Genomic DNA, 26,299 nt, shown 5'->3' with positions numbered 1-26,299 from the left:
GCATACAGTAAGCCTTGGGTGTATACAGGATATCTAAAACACACGCACACATACTGTAGAATTGGTGTGACATGCATATAAATGTATGATCGACTCTTTATGGGGAGCAAAGATCCAGACAAGGAAAAAGAGGGTTCATGACTCTGCAGGGGGCTAGAGGGTGTCTGCACAGAAACCCGGCAGCATGAGGGTTAGTCAATGAGTTGCATTCAAGTGCTGACCTGGTTACACACATTAGAGAGTTTGGAAAAATCAAACAAAGAGACTGCCTATGTAATCTCTTGAAATATAGGGGGTTATATGGGCTAATGAAGGCAGAGGAACTATACTCCCTTGATTCCCTGCATTTACTAAATGTCTCCCCATCCGACTGTAATGTGCCGTTTATTAAATTACATTAAGGCTGCCTGATGGTAATAATTGCACTTACTCTACAAAATATATTCTTTTCTGCCCCAATCAAAGACTCATTTGAACAAAAACCCTGAGATTATGTGTCCCAGCTTTAAGTCGCTGTTTGCAATGCAAAGGCACAAACAGGTGAAATCAGTAGAGCGGAGCCGGTTTCCAAAAAGCAGGCTAATCTCGATACCTTCGCAGCGTAAAACCTGGATCAGTTTTACATCCTTTTATATCAGTCTTACATCATTCCAGATTTGGAAAGGTGTGGAGATTTACTCAGCAAACGTATCCAGAGAACTCAGTAAACCTGCTTCTTGGAAACAGGTGCCTGGAAACTTTACAGGAGTCAGACTATTTCAAAATGGTTTCAAGTTGGAACCAGTTCTTCATTGCCATCCTTATGAATCATGTTCAACACTAAGCTTATAGTAAAAAATATACAGATTGGATTTCGGGTACAGCCACAACAGGGAGTGTACTTTATAACACTATAAAATGACTTCAGCCAGAAAACATGTCTCACTGCACCGCGCCTTCTGTCTTCAGACGCCCAGTATGACGACAGTCACAGTCACAATAACACACGTCATCATGATTTAACAAAAAACAAAGTAGTGGATATCAGGTGGCACAAACAATGGACAGCTGGCTTAAAGCTTTAGAGTGTAACTTTTTTTATAGTAATAAATGTCCATTACATTAAAGCCATTGCCAAATGAAAGCTAATTAAGACTATCAGCTCCACACAACTCTCTGTTGTTGTCATTACTTAGAATTCCTCATGGGGGAAACAAAAACTATGCACTATAGCTTTAAAGTTGCCCAAAGACTAGTGAGATTGTGACTGGAGTGAAGTCCTGGGTAGGGATGTCACGAGAACTGGTACTTCGGTACCAAGTCCATTATGGGATAATAATGGAAAAACTTACCATTCTCAGCGGATGACAACAGACAAATAATTGATGCTCTGAAGCTGGTTTGCAAACGATGTCATCGTTCATTTTCAGACACCTCAAATTTGGCGAAGGTGAGTGAGTTTCAAGTCATATTAACATTAGGGATAGACAGATTATCGGCCATTGCCAATTATCGGGCCGTCTTTTGGCAGTTAGCAGATTATCTGTATCAGCGTTTTATTTGCCTGATAACCAATAAAGGTTATTATTAAAAAAAGTGTGCTATGAGCCAAATAGCAAACAAAAAAAGTTGTTTTGGAGGTTGTAACATTCCAAAATTTTAGTTTTGACTTTAAGATTTTCATTTTTACTGTAAATGCATATTGATTCTAAATTTTGGTTAGCGGTTTCATTAACTACTAATAATCGGTACCGGTATTGAAAAACCATTATCAGTTGATCCCTAATTAACATCATATACAAACTTCTAATCCTTCTCCTGAAACACCCCTATATGTTTGTTTGAGGCAGCTGGCATTGTTGCTGTGAAACCAGCTAACGTTATGCTGCATGTAATGTTTGCGATAGCCAGTTATTTAACGACACTAACGCATTGCAACGTTAGAAACTACCATGGGCTACCATGCATCACCATTCGGCCTGTGTCCTGTCAGCAAAATGTAGCCTAATGTCACTGGATTTAATAATTATTGAAATGTTAATGGTTTTAATGAATCTTTTCGATCGAAAATATCTCCCTCCCTCTCGCTATGTTTGCCAGTATCAGCCAGAGGAGGAAGTCCACCAGGAGAGTACAGTGGTAAAAGTTTTTGATTGAGTATTTTCAATCAATCAAATTGATTGAGTATATATAGAATAGTTTTATTTTATTATCTTATGGCTACATGCCACCAACCGTTACGTATTATACATCTATTTTGTAATTATTTTTTATAATGTGACTGGTGGCACTATTTTTATAATGTTAAAATGTTTAAATAAAAGGAATTAATGTTTAAGTATTATTGTTTTTGTTTTTTTCCTTTCTTTTTTAAACACCGTGGTATCGACTTTGGTATTGAGTACTGTGTAATTTTGGTGGTATCGGTACCGACTACTAGATTTTTGGTATTGTAACATCCCTATTCCTAGGTATCACATACTCCCACTATGATTTATGGTTTATATGCATTGTCACATGTGTATGAAATCCATATTTGTTTTTATAAGTCTGACATAACCCAGAGAGTAAGAGGCATCGTTACCACTTTGTCTGGTTTTGCCCACTTTAATGCATGCAATGATGCAATTCTGTCATATTCAGAAAAACACATTTAGTGCTACAATGTCCATCTGGGATTGGTTAAAATTTTGGATAGGCACAAAACAATAGATCAAAGAATGGCATGTTAATGGTTACAAATTTAATTTTCTGTCCATTATCAATGCTTTTGTAACGTATATTAAAATAACTGAAAATTCCCCTTTAAATCTTAGCTGTAAAAACAGAAAACAAACATAAATATTCTCCCTAAAATTCACTGATGCATTCTATCCAAGGCACTATATGTCCGCTGCATTGGACAAAAAGAGAGCAAGAGGGAGACAAGAGAAGTTGATGAGGCTTCACCCACCTGCTGCTCGCAACTTTCTTCAAACCACTTCAAAAACAAGCACACACACACCCCCCACCCCCAGACACACATAGTGGTTCAAACAACGGCACCCATTCTACGATAGTCCATTGTCAATATGAAGTCCAGCTCCTGAGCCTTGTAGAGAACTGTGCGTCCCGCTGCAAAAACTCCATTCCAGACCTCCAATTACCATGAGAATGGATGGGAACCCACCATCATTAAACACACACACACACACACACACACACACACACACACACACACACACACACACACACACACACACACACACACACGGAGGATGACCACTCTGGCAGACAATAAAACCTGGAGCTGGACTATCGCTGCTTGTTGCTTAGAATGAGATGAGAAAACAGGTGTCCTGCTTCAACATGCTGCATCCCATCCATACTACATACTAATCGTCATAGCATACTGTTTTAGCAGTTAGTATACAAAAAAATCAACATCCTTGTTAATTTTATACTAACAGGAAATTATATAATACGTGTGAAGATGTTTTTGGAACCGTTTTACCATAACTCACAAGTCACTTAAAGTACGTGCTGTTTTTCTGATGGAAATAAACATTTCTGAGTTGTTACAAAGCATTAACTCACATGTGGCTACTGTAACATTTAAAAGCGGTTATGCTGAATAGGATGGCTCAAGTGCAGTGAAGTGTAAGTCCATTTCTGTGATTAATCCGTTTCATGTTTCACAGTCTACTGACACCTGACCTGGCTCCTCCTCTGACAGGCAGAATTTTATCAAAAATGATGATGCCTAGACTCAATATCTTCCCCACAATGTTCCCAAGTTATCTTGCACTTAAGGTGCATGCACTTAATTTTTTTTAACTCTTTTATATAAATACAAAACCATCCTAGTAAACTCAAAAATATTCTATTTAAAAAAAATACTCTTTTAAAGATGCGTTGCTTTGTTGCACAACTGCAACAAATCTACTTCTAAAACAATACTCTGAATTCATGGTCGGTAGTTGGCGTGCTCCAATAACAGCCGTGCAAAGTCAAAAGTTTTGGCCTGCACAGAGCGCTCTAAGGTCAGACGCAATCAGTGCTGTGTGTGTTCTGCTCCAAAGTTCACAGCAGAATGCACAGTCACCATGGCGACGCGAATAGCGGGGGCCCTACTTATATCAAGCCAAGTTTTGTAGAGCAGGGAGTGGCTTTGCTGAAATAATCACATGTAAAACTCTACGTGAGTGTGTCTGTGTTCAGTTGGGACATGAGCATAAGTTCATACAAGCTCCCAGACTCTTGAAAATGCCAACACACGACAGTATTTACCTAACAACCTGCAAGCCATGACATGTAATTATTCTGGATGTATTAAAAAAAATCCATGACACTGTTAACTGGCATAAGAAAACAGGTGGAGCAAATACTAAAAAGACTTTTAAAGGGCCTCAAATTGTGGCAAAGTTTGTGTTTTAGAGAAAGAAGCAGCACTGCTTTAATTTGAACTGAAACATTTTGAGCATATGTTTGAATCCCCACAATTTTATTTGGCTATATCCCCATCCTTTTGTCCAGATTTGTACCACCAGCTGTTGCACCATGCAGGAGGTCACTTAAAAAATGAAATATAGGGGAGTTTATTCAGTGACACACCATCCTGTTTATCTTGTTTTAGGGTCAAATGTCAAAAGGTCACATTCCTGCTCCTGGCAGAATCTCACAGCAACCTTTATGTGCCATTGTTGGAAATTCCTTGTGATTACAGCCCTCCATGAAGTCTTTATAAAAGCAGGTTGTGTGCTGATACATGTAGCATTCAGCATGTGATTTTCTCCAGACTTAATCCTGTGATTAGTGTCCACTCCAAGAGGTACAACTCTTCTGGTTTCCAGGTGGATAAGGCTACAGTCTAATTAACAAGTTGATTAAATGCGTTGCTACAATGCTGAATGGTAAATGGGACCAAGACTGTGATCTCTGGCTTCCTTGGAATTTCTCATTTCATCTAATTTCTATGATGAACAATGTCCAATTACTTGTAGAGACCATCAGTTTTGCATATGTGCAGAGGAAGCTTTAGGAAGAACCAAAGTGAGGGACCTTTTCAACCCAAAAGCTGTACTGTCTTCAAGTAAATGAAGAAGGAGGTCTATTGGGTCCCACAGGTGCTTTGTTGATGCACAGTGGTGCAACAACATAGTAAAAAAATCCTGGATCTTTGATCCTAATGCAAAGAAAAAACAGTAAATTAAATGACATTTTCTTTGTTTTTATACGGCCATTTTGCATTCAGTCTGATGACTATTTCCTGAGAGACTTTTGCCTTTACTGCCTGTGTGGGGAAATATATTTTTCTTGAGTGTGAGAACTGCCTTGAGACTTTGTAATGACTAAACATGCAGCATTATATCTGTTGCCAATTGTAAGACAAGTAAAGACAAAGATCTGCCTGAGGGCTTTATGAGTTTTTCCACAAGCAAACAAGATCATTAAGATAAACTGTTCTGGGCATTTCACTCTACAAAAGGGCTGGGTGACAAAATGTTTTCTTTATATTTCTCAAAGTACAATCCCACATTTAATGTATTATCGCTACAGACAAGAAAGTAAGCTTCTTAATTCAAACACCATCTAACAAGAGCATATATTCAATAAACTGGACCAGACTGACAGTAACAGCTAATTATCCGGCTTGCTATTGCTCTTGAAATAAAACTAGATGTTATAACTATCCTAATAACAATTGAAAACCAAAACATATACATACACTGATGCTGGAAATGTAAATCTTAGGAAAATACTGCATTGACATTGCTGCAAGTGCCTCTGTTCCTACAGCCAGTGTTTGAGAAGTTTGTTTGACAAATACTGACAAAAGGTGAGTATTTGGAGAACAAAACTGAGGGAAACTAGCAGAATGACTAGCCTATATCTCTATGAGTTAATGGAGCCTAATTACAGCGAGTGTACAGATGAGAGCGGCTGTCCTGCATACACTGATGTTTGTAACAAATAGCCATTAGTACATACGTAGTAGTGACGACCTGGAATTTTTAGGTAATGACTTTGGTTATGAACATGACTATTTTGCATGCACATGAGTGACAACCACATAAACTGGCAGTATGAACGAGGCCTTATCTAAAGTAAACTATATCAAATGTCTTTTTCCACACATCTACCTGAAAAAATACAGCTAACATCAGTTTTGTTACTTATGCAGGTACCAGTAGCATCCTCTAACCCGGAACGTAGACGTGAAGAATTTTTAACACAGATGTGCTGCGGTTACTATGTATGTGTGTCTGTACCAATAACTTTTACATTTTGAACAACAGTTAATATGGAGGGTATATGACTATATATGAGGGTATATCACTCATATTAAGCATCTAAACTTCTTCCACTAGGATAAGACAAGGATTGTTGTGAAACCCAATATTGACCAAAGATATGTTAATGTCAATGAAATGCACTGGAGATTTAACAATCTTCAACTATTAATTCTAGATGACACTTGCATGATTATCAGAAATGATTTAAAAAGAAAAGCCAGGATAAAGATGAGCCAAAAATAAAAGCATTCACAGCATGTGAGTGTGACCACCATTGACTCATGCAGACTTTTGGACTAATGAGATCAATCATTTTTTGCCAACTGACTTTTTTGCTTGCCAGCAGTGAGATAAGACATCTTAAGAGCAATGTTGTCAGACGATTTGAGATCTTGTACAAAGCTTTAACTCCTAACTCCCCCACCCGACCCCAGTATCGCTGCCCACCAATGGCAGCGACTGCTCAAGGATTACAGAGCATACGCTGCCAGTCATAGCTGGATGACGACACATTACTCACACTCAGACACTCAAATACTGTCCACAAAGCAGAAGGCTTTTTTTTTTCCTTTTTTAAGTTCAAGAGTGCAACCATAAACATAAATCCAGCTGAATACTTACACCCAAACACATTTCATAGTTTGAAACAACTGCAACTTTCCTGCAAAAAACATATTTTTCTTATTATGCTGCCCTCGTTGGATTTACCTACAATATGTAAGCCTCTAACAGCATCACATGCGCGCGCACACACACACACAAACAAACACAAACACACATATAAAGTTCATAACACAAATTATAATAGTTACATTATAATGTAACAACAGCTACGACACCATGAACTATTACAACTACTACTTCTAGTCATTACCTTTATTGTGACTATTATTGCCATTGTTCATCACACCCCCAACCGGCACCGTCAGACACCGCCTACCAAGAGCCTGGGTCTGTCCCAGGTTTTCCTTGCCACTGTCGCACTTACGCATTCATGCATGCTCTTGGGGGAAATCACTGGAATTGTTGGGTCCTTGTAAATTATAGAGTGTGGTCTAGACCTACTCTATCTGTAAAGTGTCCTGAGATAATTCACGTTATGATTTGACACTATAAATAAAATTGAATTGAATTGAATATAAAAACATTGATTAGTGGCTGCTCTTTACTAGGCTTTAGAGATTTTTCAGACCCAGAGAGATGTCTTATATCTAATACTAGATTACTGAGAACAAAGGCCCTTATACATGCTCAAAAAGCCTCGGCCATCACCTCAATGTCACTGAATCACAGCGTAAGCCCAATAAGCACTGCAACAAGATGGTCTAATGTTTTTAGCCATGCTATCAAATGCTTTATTCGGACCAAACCCCTGACAGAGCTGAAACAGTTTAACAAGATTAAAGGATGACAGGACACTGCAGGAGCAAGCGTGCATGTGTGTGCGCATGTTTTAAAAAAAAAACACACACACACACACACACACACACACACACACACACACACACACACACACACACACACACACACACACACACACACACACACACACACACACACACACACACACACACACACACACACACACACACACACACACACACACACACACACACACACACACACACACACACACACACGTCTTGCAGTGAAGGAGCCAGCCACTGCCTGGCACCAGACAGACCCCCACCATCCACTCACCATGCTGACGCTAGGGATTAATACTTAGACTCCCGAAATGTGTGTGTGGTGTGGTGTACATTGTGTGTGGCTATGGATGCATGTGCGGTGTGTGTTTCTAGGTAACTGGGGGAGGGGTCATGGGGCGCCACCTGCTTCTTCTCAGACACAATGAAGCAAGTCAGAAGAGTGCTCGCTTTCTTCGATTGCTAATGAAACATGCTTTCTGATGTAGTATTAGTTTGCTTTTGTGTTTACAGTATACTGCACTTTTGAACCTTCTCAGTGTTAACAGCTGATTACATCATTCCCCAGGGGCTGGGTCTTTAACCTCAATTTGACCTGAGTTCAGACCAACTGAAATGTGTATATAGCATTGATGGTAAGCATCAAATGCCAGGATAAATTATTGTGCTTAAAACATGTTCATGTTCCCAAAACTTCCTCTAAAAGTGTCAAAAGTATTGATAAACTGCTTTATAGAGTGACTTTTAAATGTACCTCTGTCCAAAATCAACCAAGACTGTAAAAGACAGACCTTTCAGTCATGCAAGAACTGAACAGACTTGTTATGGGTGAAAACATCATCAGTGATGCAGAGTATGGCAGCAAACAAGAAAACTGGAGACAGGGAGGATGAAAGACAAAACCTGTTCTGCAGATTGTTACGCATACAAATTCCTGACGGTTTACTTTCCTGTGAGATAGGTGATACTGACACACACACACACACACACACACACACAGTCAGCACTTTGTAGCCCCCAGCATTGATTAGAAAGAGCACCTCTGGAGGTCAACAATTATAAGAACCAAAGACTGTCAACCTCCCCACCATGTTTGATCTACTTGGACTGGGAATGACACTTGCAAACTATGTGTCCACTTTTGTTTTTCAAGATCTGTTTAGTGAAGTGTAGTTCCTGAGCATAAGTACCTCATACTGTGCAAATACAGCAGTGTAATATCCTTGTGTTTACCTTGGTTTTGTCTCCTGGTAGTGGCGAACTGGGACTTTCGCAGGGAGCTTGGAGCGGTCTTCCTGTAGAAGCTGTTACGATCTAGCGAGCCCACATAAACAGGCTTGCGACCCCGTTTTGAACCAACGTTACCAGCGCTCGACTCATATCCCTTTTCGTGATCGTCACTGTGCCGGTACATAACGGGATCCTCAAAAGAGCGCATTTCTCTGAGCGCCAACTTCTGGTTCTGCTGCTCAACCCATTCCTCACAGTGTGTCTTGCAATCTTTTTTAGGGTATTCCTCATGTTGCGAATCAATGGATATTGAGCGTAAATCCCAATATCTGTCTCTGAGCTTGTAGTGGGAACGATCCCCTTCTCTGGATTTGTAGCGGTCTTCATTCTCATGGTCGTATTGGTCCACAGTCCTGCGCTCATAGTGGCCCCTTGCTTTGTAGTGGTCTCTCCTTCTGTGGTCATAGTGCTCATATCTCCGGTCATCACCTGGATCATTGTACCTGTCATAGTGTGCCCTCTCCTTATAACCACAGTGCTTGTCCAGTTCAGAGTCATACTGGCCCCTTCCTTTACTGGTGTAAGTTTCCTCACACCTTCGATTATACTCATCCCTGCCTTTGTAGTTATTTTCTCTGCAGTCATATCGATCCTCTGCTTGCCTGTCATAGTAAGGATCCTTAAGTTTTTGTTCATCATAGTAGCGGTCCTCTCTATGCTGGTAGTATTCCTTTTCTCTATAGCGACCACTCTCTTTAGAGTCATGATAATCCATATCATTGTCACAGTAACGATCACTGTCCCTGTAATTGTCTCTGCGATCATAGGTGTCTTTACGATCAGAGTAGTCTTCATACTCACTGGTGTGAGTATCATGTTCTCTGAGATCATGTTTACGGTGTTTCCTGCTGTCAGAATATTGCTGCTCTCTGTCATCACAGCGTTCATTGTATTTCCTGTCATAATGATCCCTGAAACTGTGTTTGTCCTTAGGCCCTTCTTGAGTTCTTAAGTCCTTATTGTCTTTTTCTTGTGGCACTCTGCTGTAGTCCTCGTGGCTGTAATCCTCAGGGCCCTGGTAAAAACAATGTTTGCCTTTCCATTCAGATATCCTCACATTTAGGTGACCATCCTCTGAACCAGGGTGGAAGTAAACGTCCTGGCCTTGAGGCCTCTTTTCTTGGAAAGCTGCCTTGTGCCGGTCATCATACTCCCGACTTGGCTGCTGGCAGACATTGCCCTGTCTAATCTGGGCTTGGTTCTCCCATTGTGCTGTCCGTGGAGCTGCCACATGCGCTGGAGGCAGCACCAGCCCACCTACAGGCACCATCATGCCACCATGTACTGGCATAAGGCAGCCTGGAGCTGGGTCACAAGGACTTGCTACCATGACTAGTCCCTGTGGCTGTCCAGGAGGAACTACTCCATATGCAGGATATCCAACCTGTTGCTGCTGAAGCTGCAGTTGGTGTAGTTGTTGTAGCTGTTGCATATGGGCCATCCTCTCCCTCTCTCTGGCCCAGCCAGCATCCCCCAGCTCCTCCACACTCTTTCCTCTCCTTACCGGGACACCAGCTGCATAGTTCCAATCCACTGGACCAAACATGGCTTGGTTGCCATAAACCACCGGGCTCTTCATGGCTCTTGCTGTTTAAATCAGCCTACCCGGTGCTGATACGGTTTCCTGTTCAACGTGGCGTATTCCCTCTTTCCAAAGTCCTGCATTCCATAACAAAGCGCTGTGGGAGACTCCACCTGTCAGGCATATTGTCTGTAACTCTCCCACTTGTTTTCTCTGTCTCTACTCCACTGCCTCAGCAAGACTGCCTGGCCCAAGCACCTCCCAACCCTCAGTGTAACTAAATCGTATCCACCCCGCAGCTATCTCAGCGAATCGTGGAAGGAGAGGGGGGTAGGGTTATTGAAGGAGGGGCCTCCGTGGGTTAATGATTCAGTAGAGTCACATGAGTGGAGGATTAGCCCGACAACCCCTCCCATTGTTTCAATTGGCTAGTACCTCTGTTTGCAGGAAAACAATCTGCTGGTAGATTTTCTTCGATGGAAGATAGAGACCAACTTCAGAGTTTGCCTTTAAAGGGCCTTTTTTCCCCACTGCCATTAACAATTCTCCATCCTTCCTTGTATCCTGTTTTCTTTGTTTTTGCTATTTCCTGCGGGTTTCACTGATATGTTCACCAGGTCATTAATGCAGCCTATGGTGAAAAAAGCAACTCATTCCTGTCTGTGTTTAGAACCAGCTCTAACTTCTTTATTCTAACTTTCAACACTGGTCCAAAGGCCATGATATTTGAGGGTAAACTGAAACAGAGCGAGAAACTGACCTCAGTCTGTCAGTTTGACTTTGCCTCACATTTCAGGGAGGAGCAAACATTTACTCACGAAGATGTCCATGTGATTTTGTTTGAAAAGAATGATTGAAATATGAGTGTGAAGTAAAACAAATAGCAAAAGGGAAGGATCTAATCAAAGGAAATATTATAATTTAGATGAGCATGGGGAGGGAAAGTTTTTTTTGAGTACACAGCCTGATTAGGCCAAGGCAGCTACTGATAGAGTAGCTGCTAGTGTGTACAATGAGCTATTGTTGAGGACTGTCCTCACTCTCAGAAGAGACGCAATCTTTTAGTGTGAGAAAAAAACTCTTTAGGCCTATTCATAAAGCTGGAGTATAATATATCCCTCCCCTCCTTAACTCTCCATGAAAGAGGCTGGCACTAAAGGAACAGGTTTAAAGGACTTGCATACACTCAAGTGCATGCGATACACAATAACACACACACATGTGGGATAGTTTCGGTTTACCATCAATTCAAACAATCTAAAATGTAAATAGAAGTTTTAACTTGTTTGTTCTCTGAAAAGTAACGTTTTGTTTTTCCAAGATTTATATTAAAAATTCTGTTCCTGGTTGGATTACCTGGTGTCAAGTTAGCCTAGCCTCAACAAACCTCACAAACCAGGAAATAACATATGGACAATAAAAACAGACAACCAGGCAATCAGAAATATGCAATAAAACTAGAGCTGTAACCTATATAAAATGCTTTGCGAACATCAAATTTACTGATACAAGGAAAAGCCAAAACAACTAATTTGACTTAAGCAAAGGCACAAAAGGCCTTGGGAATTCTATGTATACACTACAAAATACCCTCTTACTGAATGATTTTATCTTGCACCATTATGGTTTCTTGTTTACTACAAAACAATTGAAAAACTGCAAGTATTCTTGCTTGCTTTCAGTGAAATTTGTAAAGACAAAATAGATGAACACATTTGCAGTAAGGCTGAGCACATAAATCTTGCTTAAACATTGTTCTCTTCTGACTGTTTAATTATCAGTGTTCAACATCTCAGCTTTCAGTAGCAGAACACGACCGAAACTGTGCGTTTGTTTATGTGTGTCAACTTCAGGAATGTTAAATACGCCATTCCTCTCTGTGGCTGTGTTATGCTTATTTAAATGAAGCTGTTAAGGGCTTGATCAACGTTTAGCAAATCTAGAAAAACTGGTGTGATTTCCAGGAATAAGGTTATATATCAGTCTCTCTGCAGCTTAGAAGTGTCCCAGTTTGTACGGCTGACTGAGGGAAACCTGAAGCCGCAACAGATCCTCACAACAGTGTTAAACAGATCAGGCTGTGGTGTCATGGAGGCTGATGGAGGCATTCTAATAGTCAGTTTAAAGAATTACAAGGAGGCTGAAGGTCAAAGAGCTTAAACAAGAAAAGAGGTAACCCAAAGAGATGGTGGAGACGGAAAAATCTGCACTAGTGTGAAAAAAAGAGCGAATACTAGTAAGCAAAAACTGATTTACAGAGACTTCCTCATATGATTAAGTAATTAATCAGTCATTATTTGATGCACTTACATGATTACTTGGGAACTACTGTAATGCATATACACCATTGACTTTCAATGGAATTTTTGTATTTTTTAAATTAATAATTAAATTACGACACAAATATAACAAAATACAAATGTAACAAAATCAGTTAATTAAGTTTTATACACATGTGAAGAGTTTGGTCAGATGTAATGTAAAACAGTACAGCTCAGTAGAACATCAATTGGATTGTTCGGTCTGTGATTTTGCATACATTTGCCATGTTTAAATATATACTGATGTCAGAAAAGTATTGTTATTCTCATTGTGATATCGATTTTAGCCATATTGCCGAGTCATACAGCCATGTAGGCTACACACAACAGCCTAACGTATAAATAATCAGACAGGGTATGGAACTTATATCACCCCTCTCAACCTTCAACACTCAGTTGCTCTCTAATAAGATAAGATAAATTACCTTTACAATACGAGACGTGGTTGTACGTCAGTAGGCACATGAAATTACGTCCCCCTTCCATTTAGAGCCCAGTTTTTATTACTTTTCAGTCCATGTTTGTGTTGGCCTACTATTTTCTTTTTGTCCCTTTGTACTTGTGTAAAGCGTCCTTGGGTTTCATGAAAAACACCATATAAATCTAAGTTATTATTATTATTATTATTATTATTATTATTATTATTATTAATGTTCTCTCTCAAATTTAAGGAAAACTACTTAAAAAAAACGTAAAATGAAAAGATATGATTGATTCTTTCTGTTTTGAGCTTTAGTATCATGCCTCCTTCAGCTTCTATGAGGACTTTGAACTGGCCTCTCCAAAGTGAAGTGCAGGCAGTTACTCCCTGCCTTGTAACAATAAGCTGCCATTGTATTTTAAGCATCCCACTCAGGAACACACCCTGCAAAAACGTGTGTGTGTGTGTGTGTGTGTGTGTGTGTGTGTGTGTGTGTGTGTGTGTGTGTGTGTGTGTGTGTGTGTGTGTTAACATGGCAACATGGCAGTAGGACGACCAACACATTTTTTTGCAACAAACATCATTAGACTATGCTTGATGTGTACACTCCTTCCTGTGAGCCAAGCATTTAAGGGGAAATATAATCTCCTATTAACAAATCCTACTAAAAGCTTTTGTGTCTGAGTAATGTGTTGATAATTACCATATCAAATATTCTGCAATGGTAGTGCTCTTTGCTGTTTTTCCCTTGCAAGTGCTGAATCTCAGCTCTTACAAATCAATTCACTAGCTTAGTCCTTTTCCACATCAGAGTTGTAAATTTCAAAGGAAAAACAAAGATTTAATATTTGATTTTATCAGTGTAAAAAGAGGGTGTTAGAATTCCTGTAGTGTGATAAGTGAATAGAAACAATGTGGTTGCATGACACAGGGCACCTGTAGCCAGGTCGAGTTCCTACCCTCAGGCTCAAACATTCATTGACAGACATAAAGATCATCTATCGAAAAGCATTGGAGAATGATTGATCAGGATATGAGTCATTTGAATGCATCATGAATAGAAACAAACAAAAAAAGCATTTACTGATTATTAGTGTACTGGTACAAGGACAAACAAGATTAAAGGAAAAGTATTTAATTAGAATAGACTGGAAAACATCCTGTAGTAATCAGATTACTTTAGCAAGATGAGTTTAGAGTAGGTGAACAATAGCCTCGACTGTGACTGATTCTGACAATCAGTTTTCGATTGCCAAGCATTGAGAAACATTCTATTAGCAAACTTGAAACTTGAGTACATGGTAAAATGAGACACGTTAACATTACAAAGAAATCTGGCTGATGGCAGTGATTAGACTGAAAGCTTGTAAAAGAATGGGATTTGTGTGAGTGTGTGTGTGTAATAGGGAGCTCCGCTGAAAAGCAACATCATATCATATTTTAATCCAGCAAATCAAAAACTTAACAATCAAGTTAATTCATTACATTGATTAAAAAATATGTTTGTATGAATCCAATGTTGCTAGGAAAAAAAGTCATGTTCAATGATTTGCAACATTCCCAACATTGGACGAATGTACCGAGAGGAGGTGAAGCCAGAGGCTTTGCTAAGCTAAGCTAGATAATGCAGTGACGTTGGTAGTGAAGTTACCATGGTACAAAAAGTATCACTGATGATAAATGTATATCATCTGACAGTAAAAGTTCAGGGAATTTTTCCATTAAGAATAAACTACAACACGTCATGTCCCACACAGTCATAAACATATTCATATTTCTACCCTGCTTCCTTCATAAGAAGTTGAAACCATACAGGTAAAGTACATTTGAAATTGTCTCAACAACTACTCTCTGTGCCCCTGAACAAGGCAAATCCCCAACTGCTGTGCTGACTCAATGACCAGTGAGTAAAGGGCTGCTGCTGTAGCAAGCACTTGTGCAGCTGTGGCTATGTGCTAAGTGATGTTGAAAAACTGCAACAATGCTCGGTCCACACAACACTGACTGATGAACACCATCTCGAGTTCAAGCCTACCTGCAACTCTGTTGGACCTGGCGTCCCGAGCATGCCCAAACAGTGTGGTAAGGTGTGCCACAGGCCATTTCACAGCTCGCCACAAACACACTTTAGGTCGTGCTTTAGAGTGGGCCATGGTCTCCACTACTGCAAAAATCCCAAAAACCACAGCCAATGTGTTCACTCTCCTCACTCCTTTTGAAGAAGAACAGATGATGGAGGGAAAGGATGAAAGGTGCAGTTGCAGATTGAGGAAACTGGTGAAGGTGAAAGAGGTAGGACATTTGGATAGAGACAGAGGGACTAAAAGAAAGAAAGAAAGAAAGAAAGAGAGAAAGAGAGAGAGAGAGAGACAGAGAGAGAGAGTAGAAAAAGAGACAGAGGCCCACGTGCATTGCTTACCCTTTCACTATGTGCAGGAATGCATCTCGTACCTATGTGAAAAAAGTTTAGGCTACCAGAGACAGAACTGTGCACCCAGACAGTATGAGATGGTAAAAACAAATCTGAGCCAATTAGCTTTGGCTCTACAACTATTGTTGTATAAGCAGTTAACTATGAATACTTCAACCCGGTCTCACTCGAAAGTGTACAAATAACACGGGTTTACAGCCGTGCAATGTGTACGCCAAAGTGAAATTCTTCGTGCATTACATACGCGGAGCGCTCCAATTGAAGTAAGGGAGACCGGTGCGTTTTATATGCACGCAGCTCGCGTCACCACGTTGTGTGTTATCGCGAGAACAGCATCACACACAAAAACATAAATATGGTTGGGTTTAGAAAAATAATGCAGGGAAAGGCTTTAGTAACACAAGAAAGTCACAAAAGCACACTAATAAACGGTTGGGTTTAGGGAAGAAACATTGGGGAAGGCTTAACAAAAAAACACAACAAAGTCGCAAAAACGCGCCACATAAACACGCTAATAAACGGCCTAACAACAACAAAAAAAAACACATGCTGAAAATCGCCAAACACGGGATGCTGAAAATCGCCAAACACGGGACGTGAATCCCGGTCTCCTGGGTGAAAGTCCTGTGTTTTACCCATCCACCACCCCAGCCAACGTCCTTACGCGGTCCCACGTCCCTTTATACTATAAACGCAGTGGTTTCCATTACTGTAATTGGAGCGCTCCGCGTATCTACTGTACGCACAATTTTACTTTAGCGTACACATTGCACGTATTTTCACAGGTATAAACCCGTGTTATTTGTACGCTTTTCAGTGAGACTGGGCTGGAATACTTAGAATCTAAATTAAACTCAAACAGTACCTGACAAAGCTTATCTCAAATTCACAAATTAATTTCCTATTACTCCACCTAAACTCTGCGGCAACATACTGATTCTGCCACATTTACTATACTTTTCTAAATTAGCATTGTGGTGAGACAAGAATTTCCTCAATACGCGCACACACACACACACACAGTTATGATAACCCTTCATTTAAATACACAATCTTCCTTCCGCTGATCATTGTGCACAGTAAATAGGGATGTCTTGTTTGCATAGGTTACAGTGGAATTCAAATAAATAGAGTGTGTGTGTGTGTGTGTGTGTGTGTGTGTGTGTGTGTGTGTCGGGGGATAACAAGTCACAAAGGAAATCTGGTAAGCACTGATGGCTCATTTTTAGATTCCTGCTATATTACATTTTGTCTTCAGTGACTGGGTATTACTAACCTGCAGGCAACAGGGCCTCAGAAGTAAACTATGACATCAAGTAAAAGACAGACATTCTACTTTATTTGTCTTCTCTTTTGCATTGTTTCCAACTAATCCTTTCAGCTATAGTAGCTTACTGACTTCCAACGCAAAAACATCCACATTAGTGCGCAAAAATGTCCACCACAATTGCTCAGAATCAAAAGAGATGTCTTCAAATGTCTTGTTTTGTCGGGCAAACAGTTAAACTAGTTAAACAGTTTACTTTTTTTACTCTGAAACTCCCAATCTTAGAGCACCCAGGTGGTCAAGGCCATAAACCATAACTTACAACATCCCCAGTTAAGGAAGCACAAAAATATTTCTCCCACTCCACTGCCCAACAGTCTTACCTTGTAGCTGCTGCTGCTCCAGGGCCAGTGTCTCCAGCGTGTAGTTGCAGAACTCCAGATTCTCCATGGCTTGCATGCGGGCTGTCTCATCCTCCTCCTCCTCCAACATGGTCCTGAGTTCCTCCGCTGTGTGTGCATATGCCTCCATGTCATGCTCCACCTCTTGTAGCCGTAGCAGCAGCTGGTACCTTTCCTCCTCTTCCTTCTCTCTCTGACTCTCCAACTCGATCTCTCTCTCCAGCTCTTTCTCGGCTTCCAGCTGGCATTGGATTTCATGTTCCTGGGCGGCCGCAAGGTCACCGAACTCAGCCTGCGCTTCTGTCATTTGGTCAAGGAGGTTTATAGCGGATTTGTCTGGGGTGTAGAAGATGGTTGGCGGAGCTGTATTTTGTCTCGGGCAACGTGGAGGGGGACGTGGAGCCGGGCGGGCTGGTTTGTATGCAGGTGGGGCTGGGGGACGAAGGACTCTAGGACGAGGAGGGGGAGGGCGAAGGGTCCTGCGTCTCTCTAGTGAGGAAGAGGCAGAGTTTGATCGCAAAAGGTGGGACACTGGTGAATGCGAGGCGCCTCGCATGATATCGCTTTCATCGCCGTAGTCCATAATAGAAAAGTGGCGCGAGATATGGGATTGCTGGTTCAGGTCACCTACCGAAAGCATGTCCCTGGGAACACCAGAGCTCATGTTAGTATCACTATATGAAGAAGTCAAACTTTTCTCAAATTCAAAAAGCTGCTCGGATAGCTTGGCCTCCAGGTCACCAGCTGAGGTTACCAGGGCATCTAAGGTGATGGATGTCGGCATTATACCATTGGAGCCACGCACCGTCCGCTGGGAGCGTTGCCGTGTCTCAGCGCTGCCCATCATCATATCGGCATCACTGACACTAGCATGGCGAGTTAGCTTATTCTGCCTATGGCCCTCAGCAAGGTTAAATAACGCCTGGCCAAGACTGCGACTTTTGTTACTGGTGGGGGCACCATCCTTTGGTGGCTTCTGTTGGTATCTACTGTTTTTAGACCAACCAGACTGAGAGCTAGGGAGGGTTAGGCTATGAGTTAGTTTGGATTGTAAGGATCGAGTGTTACCATTAGTATAGCTAGACCGATTTGCGCCAGAAGATGGTCTATGATGCCTATGGCTACGTGCAGACAGGCTAGGCTGTGATGGGAGTCTGGGCCTGGCTGGAGGAGTGGATTTGGGTCTCTCAGGCCCTCTCTGTGCTGGGGTGACAGGTGGACGTGGCTGAGAGTCAGGCCTGCTACCTCCACCGCTCTGTTCTCTGTTGTTAGTTTGAGCTCCAGTGCTTTTGTTTTCACTTTGCCACCTCTGCTCTTCAGTCCTCTCAAAGTAGTCCAGGTCCCACACTGTATGATCCTCATATGCTCTCCATTCAGGATCATTCCCTGACCCATTGGGACATAAATGACCTGAGCTGTATTCAGAAGTACAGCTGTTCTCCTTGTCTTCTGGTTCAACAACATCTGTTTCCTCTGTTTTCTGCCCACCGTTCTCCATTTTGACAAAACGATGAGGAAAAATACCATGTTGCCCTCGCAGCTTCCCCTCCAGCCAACCATCTTCCAAAGTGCTTATAAGACGTATGCGATCCCCCATATCAAAGTCCAACTCGCCTGGTTCCATGGCCCGAAAGTCATACAGTGCCAAAACATAGACACCGTCCTCCTCCTCCTCCTCCTCCTCCTCCTCCTCCTCCTCTTCCTCTTTTTCTAATGCAGATTCTTTCTGCTCCTCGTCCTCTCTCATAAAAACCTCTCCTTCTTTCACACCTTCCTCTTCAGTCCTCTCTCCTACATCGTAAGGGTCCTCGTAGCAAAATTGTTCGGATTCATCGTCCAAATACTGGTAGTCCGCGGGCTCCTGAGGAGATCGGAGGGATCCCTGGAGCTCCACAAACCCCTCTGGAAAGATACCCCTGCGGCCATCCAGCTCCCCTTGGAACCAGCCCGGTTCGGGCAGGCCAGTGATAATGATCAAGTCACCCTCACGGAAGTCCAGCTCCTCATTGAGCTGCGCATGGAGGCTCATGAGGGCCCGGGCCTGGCCCAGAGCGTAAGGTGGGAGCTCTAAAGCCTGGGCCTGAGCTGAGCGCTCAGACAGCTGCCTGGAGCGACCTGAAAGAGTCAGCTCCTTCACACATGATGTGGGGAAGAGACCCCGGACGCCCCAGGCATTACAACCACGCTGCCAGGTTTCTCCAAGGTCCATGGACCCTCCTGCCTCTCCAACTACCACATCACCTACAAAGACATAGAATAAGGGGGATCACATTTAACATTTATTTTACTGATGTGAATAATGTCAGTGGAAACCGTTTTAAGTCATAGTTATTTTTTTTTTTAAGATAATTTTTTGGGGACAGTGCATATGCATGAAAGGGGGAGAGATATGGTGTCTACTATGTTTTTCCACCTCCATGATGAATTTCTCTTCGTCCATGGTGTTGTAAAGGAGGCATAAACGATTTTGGGGGGTGTCTTTTGGTGAATTGACTGGATAGTCTCGCTGCTTCACTTCCTGTCCGGCTGTCTGAACGGCCCGTGGCTCGTGTGAAAATAGACCTGGCGCGTATATTTAGCGGAGCAGAGTGCCGCTTCACGCATACTTCTGGGACGCGCCGTGGCGCGGCTGGTGGAATACCAAGCATTGACTTGAATGGCTGAGAATGCTTGTGGGGGTCGCTGTGCCTCCAGAACGCATCGCAGACGCGCCCGGTGGAAAAAAGGGGTAAGCCTCAGGATATAAAAAGGCAATGACAGCAGACGCAGGCTGCCCTGATGGTTGCTCTAATCAATCTACAATATATGTATATTATTCATATTCCTTTGATTCTCTAATTCAATCTTTTGGTCAATTATACAGTACAAAGAACAAGCCTATAGGTGATGCTTGTGGGGCAGCCAATGGGCGTGCCTGGCAGAGAGCTTGATAGTTGATTTCTTTTCTTTTTTCTTAGCACAACTAAAGATAAATACCGATTTGATTTGGAAAAAAAACTAATTTGAACTGACTTGACTTAACTTGAACGGAATTAGAAGAACGGCAGTGAAGTATCGGGTATTTTAGACATTTCTGTTCAAATATTTGTCTGCATTCAGGTACCTCTGGTCATGTCAAGACATCTCAGATTACCTTTATTATTGCATTCCTAATACCTGTACTAGGGTCAGCAGTGCTGCTAATTTATGGAGAATCAGGGATTATGGGAATGTTGACTGGTCAGTCAGAAGTCAGGGGGGTCACATTCCAAAGACCTGCGGCTCCACCTCCCATTGTGTCTGGGACTGAAAATGGAACGCAGCCAATAGGGACATTGGAAAATCATACTGGAAACGAACATTTAAAGTTTCCTTTGTTTCCTATGATCCAGGAAATGTTATGCATCTTTGACAATACAGAAATATACTGGAATTTTGTTGTTGAGTAAATTTGGGCTTAGGTTACATCAGAATAAAATCTAAATAAAATAAGGAATATGCATATATGATAAAAGGACAGTGAATTAATTGTTGATTCATTATTTGACATAGTGTGGCTATTGAAGAGCAAAGTTCCCATTGCATACTAAACATGCTTTCAATGCAAAATTTCAATTTCTTTCAATATTTCAACTACTACTATGACTATGATTACTACTAGAACTTCTAATGACATGAAGAGACAACAGTGAAAAGTTTTACCAATGTAAAGGATCTCTGCAAACATCGGTGTTGTATGCCTGAGCTTGTTGTTGAATGAAAAATCAGAAGAAGAAAAAACAATACCGTATGTAATTATATGAGACAATTCAGGAATGTGAAAAAAAAGAAAAAGGCAGCTGGAGACAGTCTATGTAGGTCTTAGTTTTGCATCTGGGGACATCTAGTGGGGAGTTATGGAAAGTAAATGTGTATGTTGTGTTTTTATTGTGTTATGCGTTATTGTAACAATGGCAACCAGGTTTTATCATATTTTACTGTATATCGTTAACCCAGTAAAGAGGTCTTCATGTTTTGCTCAAGAGAACAGAACAACTGGAGTTACAGTAGAAAATCCCCACATGTCCCCAATCCCCAATTTGCAGAGAAATGTCTATCATCCCATACTGTATGAACAATACGGTGCAGCAATAAACTGTCATAACCAAGAATTCAGGTTTATTATCTCATCTTCATTATCAAGTTTTCAGGAACTGAAAAAAACAAATAAGACATGTTCTTAATTTTGAAAGCCATCTCTTTCTTTATCTAAATTTATTCCATTTCTAAACAGGTGGAATCTGTCAGTGAAGAGTAGTTAAACTGACTGATAAAAAATGAGAAATAAAATAACTGAATTCTGTTTTGGGGTAGAAGAATAGCATTTCCTTAGAATAATCAATGCTACTTTAATGGTCTTAATCAATCATTTCAAACCTGTATCTGTAGCTGACTGTGAATATGAGACTCAATGTGTATCGTTTCTTTAATCTTTACTTCTACATCGTGGCAGCTGTTCTAACTTGTCTTTTGAAATTCCCTGCACAGTGACATTTTCCTATTATCTAAGTTCAACCAGACATCACGCCAGAGTGACGTCATTACAAGTTTGATCCTATGCTAATTTGTTGCTAGTTCTGGGTTAAAGTTGATCATGTGGATTTAAAATGACTTCGACCATGTAAATAGCTTTCTTAAACTAAGATTCCCTTTCAAAGAGGATGACATCAAGGAAAACTAGTGCCTCCATTTACTATGATAAATGTACAGTTATTATACAGTACAGTTATTAGTACAATTCCCGGTACTTGTAAAATTGAATGGCGTATTACAAAAATGTTTTGATTCAAGTGTGTGGGTCCCAGTTTGTGGCAGTGGGGACAACAGGTCACAATGTCCAACACAACACAACTACACTGCAACACAAAACAAACAATTTACCTGAGCACAGAGACATCAACGTTAGCATAGTAGCGTTAAGCTAAGTGAGAAAACATGACCCATTAGAGTTAACAGTAGCACTACTTAAAACAGTATCCAGTATCCTGTGCAGAACGTACTTACAAATAACAGATAACAAAGCCTATGTGTACTCTGATAAAAATCTGTTTTATGACTAGGAATCATAAAGACAAGGAGTGATTCACACTTTAAGGTTTATTCTAAAAGTCATCATTGTCTGTATGCCATACAGTATGTCCGTACCTCTCTTTAGGGACAGGTTGCCCGGCTCTGCTGAGCTGAAATCATTGATGCACACATAGAGTCTGTCTCCAGGCTTGGTGCTGGGGATGGTAATCTCTTCCACAAAGGTGCTGGGGAACTGACCTGAGGACAGGGGGCAGAGGGAGGAACACAATTGAATGACCACAGTGAACACAATGAAAACCATCTCCTACATGTGCCTAATACTTTACAATACTACACTTTATACTACGGTTTCCTCAAGACAATGACACAATTGTAACTTCCTGAATTCAGATGGGTCTAATATTCAGATATGTTCACATACAGTGCCTTGCGAAAGTATTCGGCCCCCTTGAACTTTTCGACCTTTTGCCACATTTCAGGCCTCAAACATAAAGATATAAAACTGTAATTTTTTGTGAAGAATCAACAACAAGTGGGACACAATCATGAAGTGAAACGAAATTTATTGGATATTTCAAACCTTTTAAACAAATAAAAAACTGAAATATTGGGCGTGCAAAATTATTCAGCCCCCTTAAGTTAATACTTTGTAGCGCCACCTTTTGCTGCGATTACAGCTGTAAGTCGCTTGGGTATGTCTCTATCAGTTTTGCACCGACATCGAGACTGACATTTTTGCCCATTCCTCCTTGCAAAACAGCTCGAGCTCAGTGAGGTTGGATGGAGAGCGTTTGTGAACAGCAGTTTTCAGTTCTTTCCACAGATTCTCGATTGGATTCAGGTCTGGACTTTGACTTGGCCATTCTAACACCTGGATATGTTTATTTGTGAACCATTCCATTGTAGATTTTGCTTTATGTTTTGGATCATTGTCTTGTTGGAAGACAAATCTCTGTCCCAGTCTCAGGTCTTTTGCAGACTCCATCAGGTATCTTCCAGAATGGTCCTGTATTTGGCTCCATCCATCTTCCCATCAATTTTAACCATCTTCCCTGTCCCTGCTGAAAAAAAAGCAGGCCCAAACCATGATGCTGCCACCACCATGTTTGACAGTGGGGATGGTGTGTTCAGGGTGATGAGCGGTGTTGCTTTCACGCCAAACATAACGTTTTGCATTGTTGCCAAAAAGTTCGATTTTGGTTTCATCTGACCACAGCACCTTCTTCCACATGTTTGGTGTGTCTCCCAGGTGTCTCCCAGGTTTAAACGACACTTTTTATGGATATCTTTAAGAAATGGCTTTCTTCTTGCCACTCTTCCATAAAGGCCAGATTTGTGCAGTATACGACTGATTGTTGTCCTATGGACAGAGTCTCCCACCTCAGCTGTAGATCTCTGCAGTTCATCCAGAGTGTTCATGGGCCTCTTGGCTGCATCTCTGATCAGTCTTCTCATTGTATGAGCTGAAAGTTTAGAGGGACGGCCGGGTCCGTAGATTTGTAGTGGTCTGATACTCCTTCCATTTCAATATTATCGCTTGCACAGTGCTCCTTGGGATGTTTAAAGCTTGGGAAATCTTTTTGTATCCAAATCCGGCTATAAACTTCTCCACAACAGTATCTGGGACCTGCCTGGTGTTTTCCTTGTTCTTCATGATGCTCTCTGCGCTTTACACGGACCTCTGAGACTATCACAGAGCAGGTGCATTTATACGGAGACTTGATTACACACAGCTGGATTCTATTTATCATCATTAGTCATTTAGGTCAACATTGGATCATTCAGAGATCCTCACTGAACTTCTGGAGAGAGTTTGCTGCACTGAAAGTAAAGGGGCTGAATAATTTTGCACGCCCACTTTTTCCAGTTTTTATTTGTTAAAAAAGTTTGAAATAGCCAATGAATTTCGTTCCACTTCATAATTGGGACCCACTTGTTGTTGATTCTTCACAAAAAAATTACAGTTTTATATCTTTATGTTTGAGGCCTGAAATGTGGCAAAAGGTCGAAACGTTCAAAGGGGCCGAATACTTTCGCAAGGCACTGTACATGTGATCTGGATGTAGTATCTTCATCCTAGTTTCTTAATTGCAGATAGTATCAGCATAGGGATACAGTGTAATTGTTATAACAACTACATACAATTTCATTATATTAAGATGAACAAAATTACCTTTTTAAAGAGTAGACTAATAAGGCTACTTTTTTTTTACTGTAGTTTGCTATTGAAATATATCTAAAAATATTTATTTGTGTACAAAACCAATACCAGGACCAATTCAAGTACTACTTTGTAATGCAATCCCTTATTAAAACTTATATTAGAAATAAAAAAAAAACATTGTAGAGAAAAAATGTAAGCCAAAAGCGTTCTCTTTGTGGGGGTTTTGCAACAGATTCAAATATTTGGAGAATGCCAGCAGATCAAGAACAGCTGGATTCAATTAAAAAAAACATGGTATTTGAATAAAAGCACTTCACATCAGTATATGTATGTTTCCTTGTCACACAAGGCAGCTTTCATCTTTCCAGGAAAGTCATATCATAAATGTATTGTTTTGTCAGGCACGTTCAGCCCACACTGACTTCCTCTCTGTGGGAATCCCCTTACTCGTCTTAAGTGTCCTTCAACTCTTGGAAAACTTTAAGTGGACTTTTGTGAGTAAAGCCCTTCAATGGCAGAGAAAGCGAGGAAACAGTGACACATACTTCTCATCTTGCCCAGAATGCATTGTAATCCTATACCGTCTCTGCAAAATGTTCAATTGAACATCAAGAGATAAGTGAAACTAACACTATTTAATGTTTAAGAACTTAATTATGAAAGAGAGATCTGCAATATTAAGTAGCAATATTGATTATTCTCAATTATCAGATGTGATCAAGGGCAAAAGTGTTTCATTTTTAATCCCCTGCCCCCTCATGCTACAAATGGCGAAAAACTGAAGTAGGGCATGTCAAACAATTAGAAGTAGAAGCATCACACATGTACACTTCAACGCTAAAATGAAAGAGCAATAAGTCACCTACAGTTTCCCATATGGCATGTTTTTATATTCAGTAAGCTACAGTGTGTTTCTCTGTGTAGTTTTTCTACTAGTCAAAAGTTCTTTTTGGTAAACAGAGTGCACATATGAAATATTCAACCATATAGATTTATTTAAAGTTATAATGACCCCTGACACTTTACCTGTGACGCCATCTTTGTTACCCAGCAACCAGAACTCATCCACGACATTAAGCACCTCGATAACATCCCCGGTGAAGAGTGGCAGCTCCTCTGAGACGCTGGGGAGAAACTCAAACACAGCTCGCACCACCGATCCTGCTTCCATTACTCATAACCTGAAGAGGTAAAAAAAATAAAAGAGACAGAGATTAAGAGATCATTCTTACACTATATATATATATATATATATATATATATATATATATATAAAAAAATCACACAGAATGGGGACTAGTAAAATATAAAAGATTAACAACGAAATGCTAAACGTGCAAAACTTTAATAAAACAATGTCAAGATGCAGAAGACTTTTTCACGAGGGAATTTGTTTCCGTTTTCTAAACAAGGCACACTGTTGCCATTCAAAATCTTGGCCATATAATGCCTCATAGTAAGATTGAGCTTTCGTGAAACAACACCAAATGAGAGGGAGAGTGAGAGCGTGAGAAACCTGCAATAAAAAAGGAGACAGAAAAGCAAAAGAGAGAGCTGTACTTAAGAGGCTGAAGGACATTCCTTAACACTCTTCGGTCCCTTCTCCTGTTTCTCTGCTTTCTTATGAGTAAACAAGGGTTACGGCTGTACTACAGCGCTAATCTGGTTGACTGGCAGATGCAGTACTTCACAGTAGATATTTTATAACTCACACTCTCACACGCAAGTCAAGTATTTCTAACTGTATGTGCA

General features: G+C 40.9%; 1 protein-coding gene across 5 annotated transcripts in view; it reads right to left on the bottom strand.

Annotated features, from left to right (window-relative positions):
- The window catches only part of LOC120550964 (dynamin binding protein), a 54,911-nt gene that overhangs the window by 13,172 nt on the left and 15,440 nt on the right, over positions 1–26,299 (bottom strand). For 2 of the 5 annotated variants that reach the window (XM_039787980.1, XM_039787978.1), the window contains exons 2-4: positions 25,574–25,728; positions 22,498–22,620; positions 17,317–19,575 (exon numbers count right to left, since the gene is read on the bottom strand). In XM_039787980.1, the coding sequence (XP_039643914.1) occupies positions 17,317–19,575; positions 22,498–22,620; positions 25,574–25,718 (2,527 nt within the window). In that variant the 5' untranslated portion in view covers positions 25,719–25,728. Of the gene's footprint in view, positions 1–8,914; positions 10,796–17,316; positions 19,576–21,015; positions 21,059–22,233; positions 22,274–22,497; positions 22,621–25,573; positions 25,729–26,299 lie in introns of those variants that run through there. The other 3 variants (XM_039787981.1, XM_039787979.1, XM_039787982.1) reach the window with 3 other exon arrangements.

This window comes from Perca fluviatilis, chromosome 21 (assembly GCF_010015445.1).
Source record: "Perca fluviatilis chromosome 21, GENO_Pfluv_1.0, whole genome shotgun sequence".
NCBI classification, from domain to species: domain Eukaryota; kingdom Metazoa; phylum Chordata; class Actinopteri; order Perciformes; family Percidae; genus Perca; species Perca fluviatilis.
Note: the sequence above shows the minus strand (reverse complement) of the source record. Positions and strands in the feature narration are given on the sequence as shown.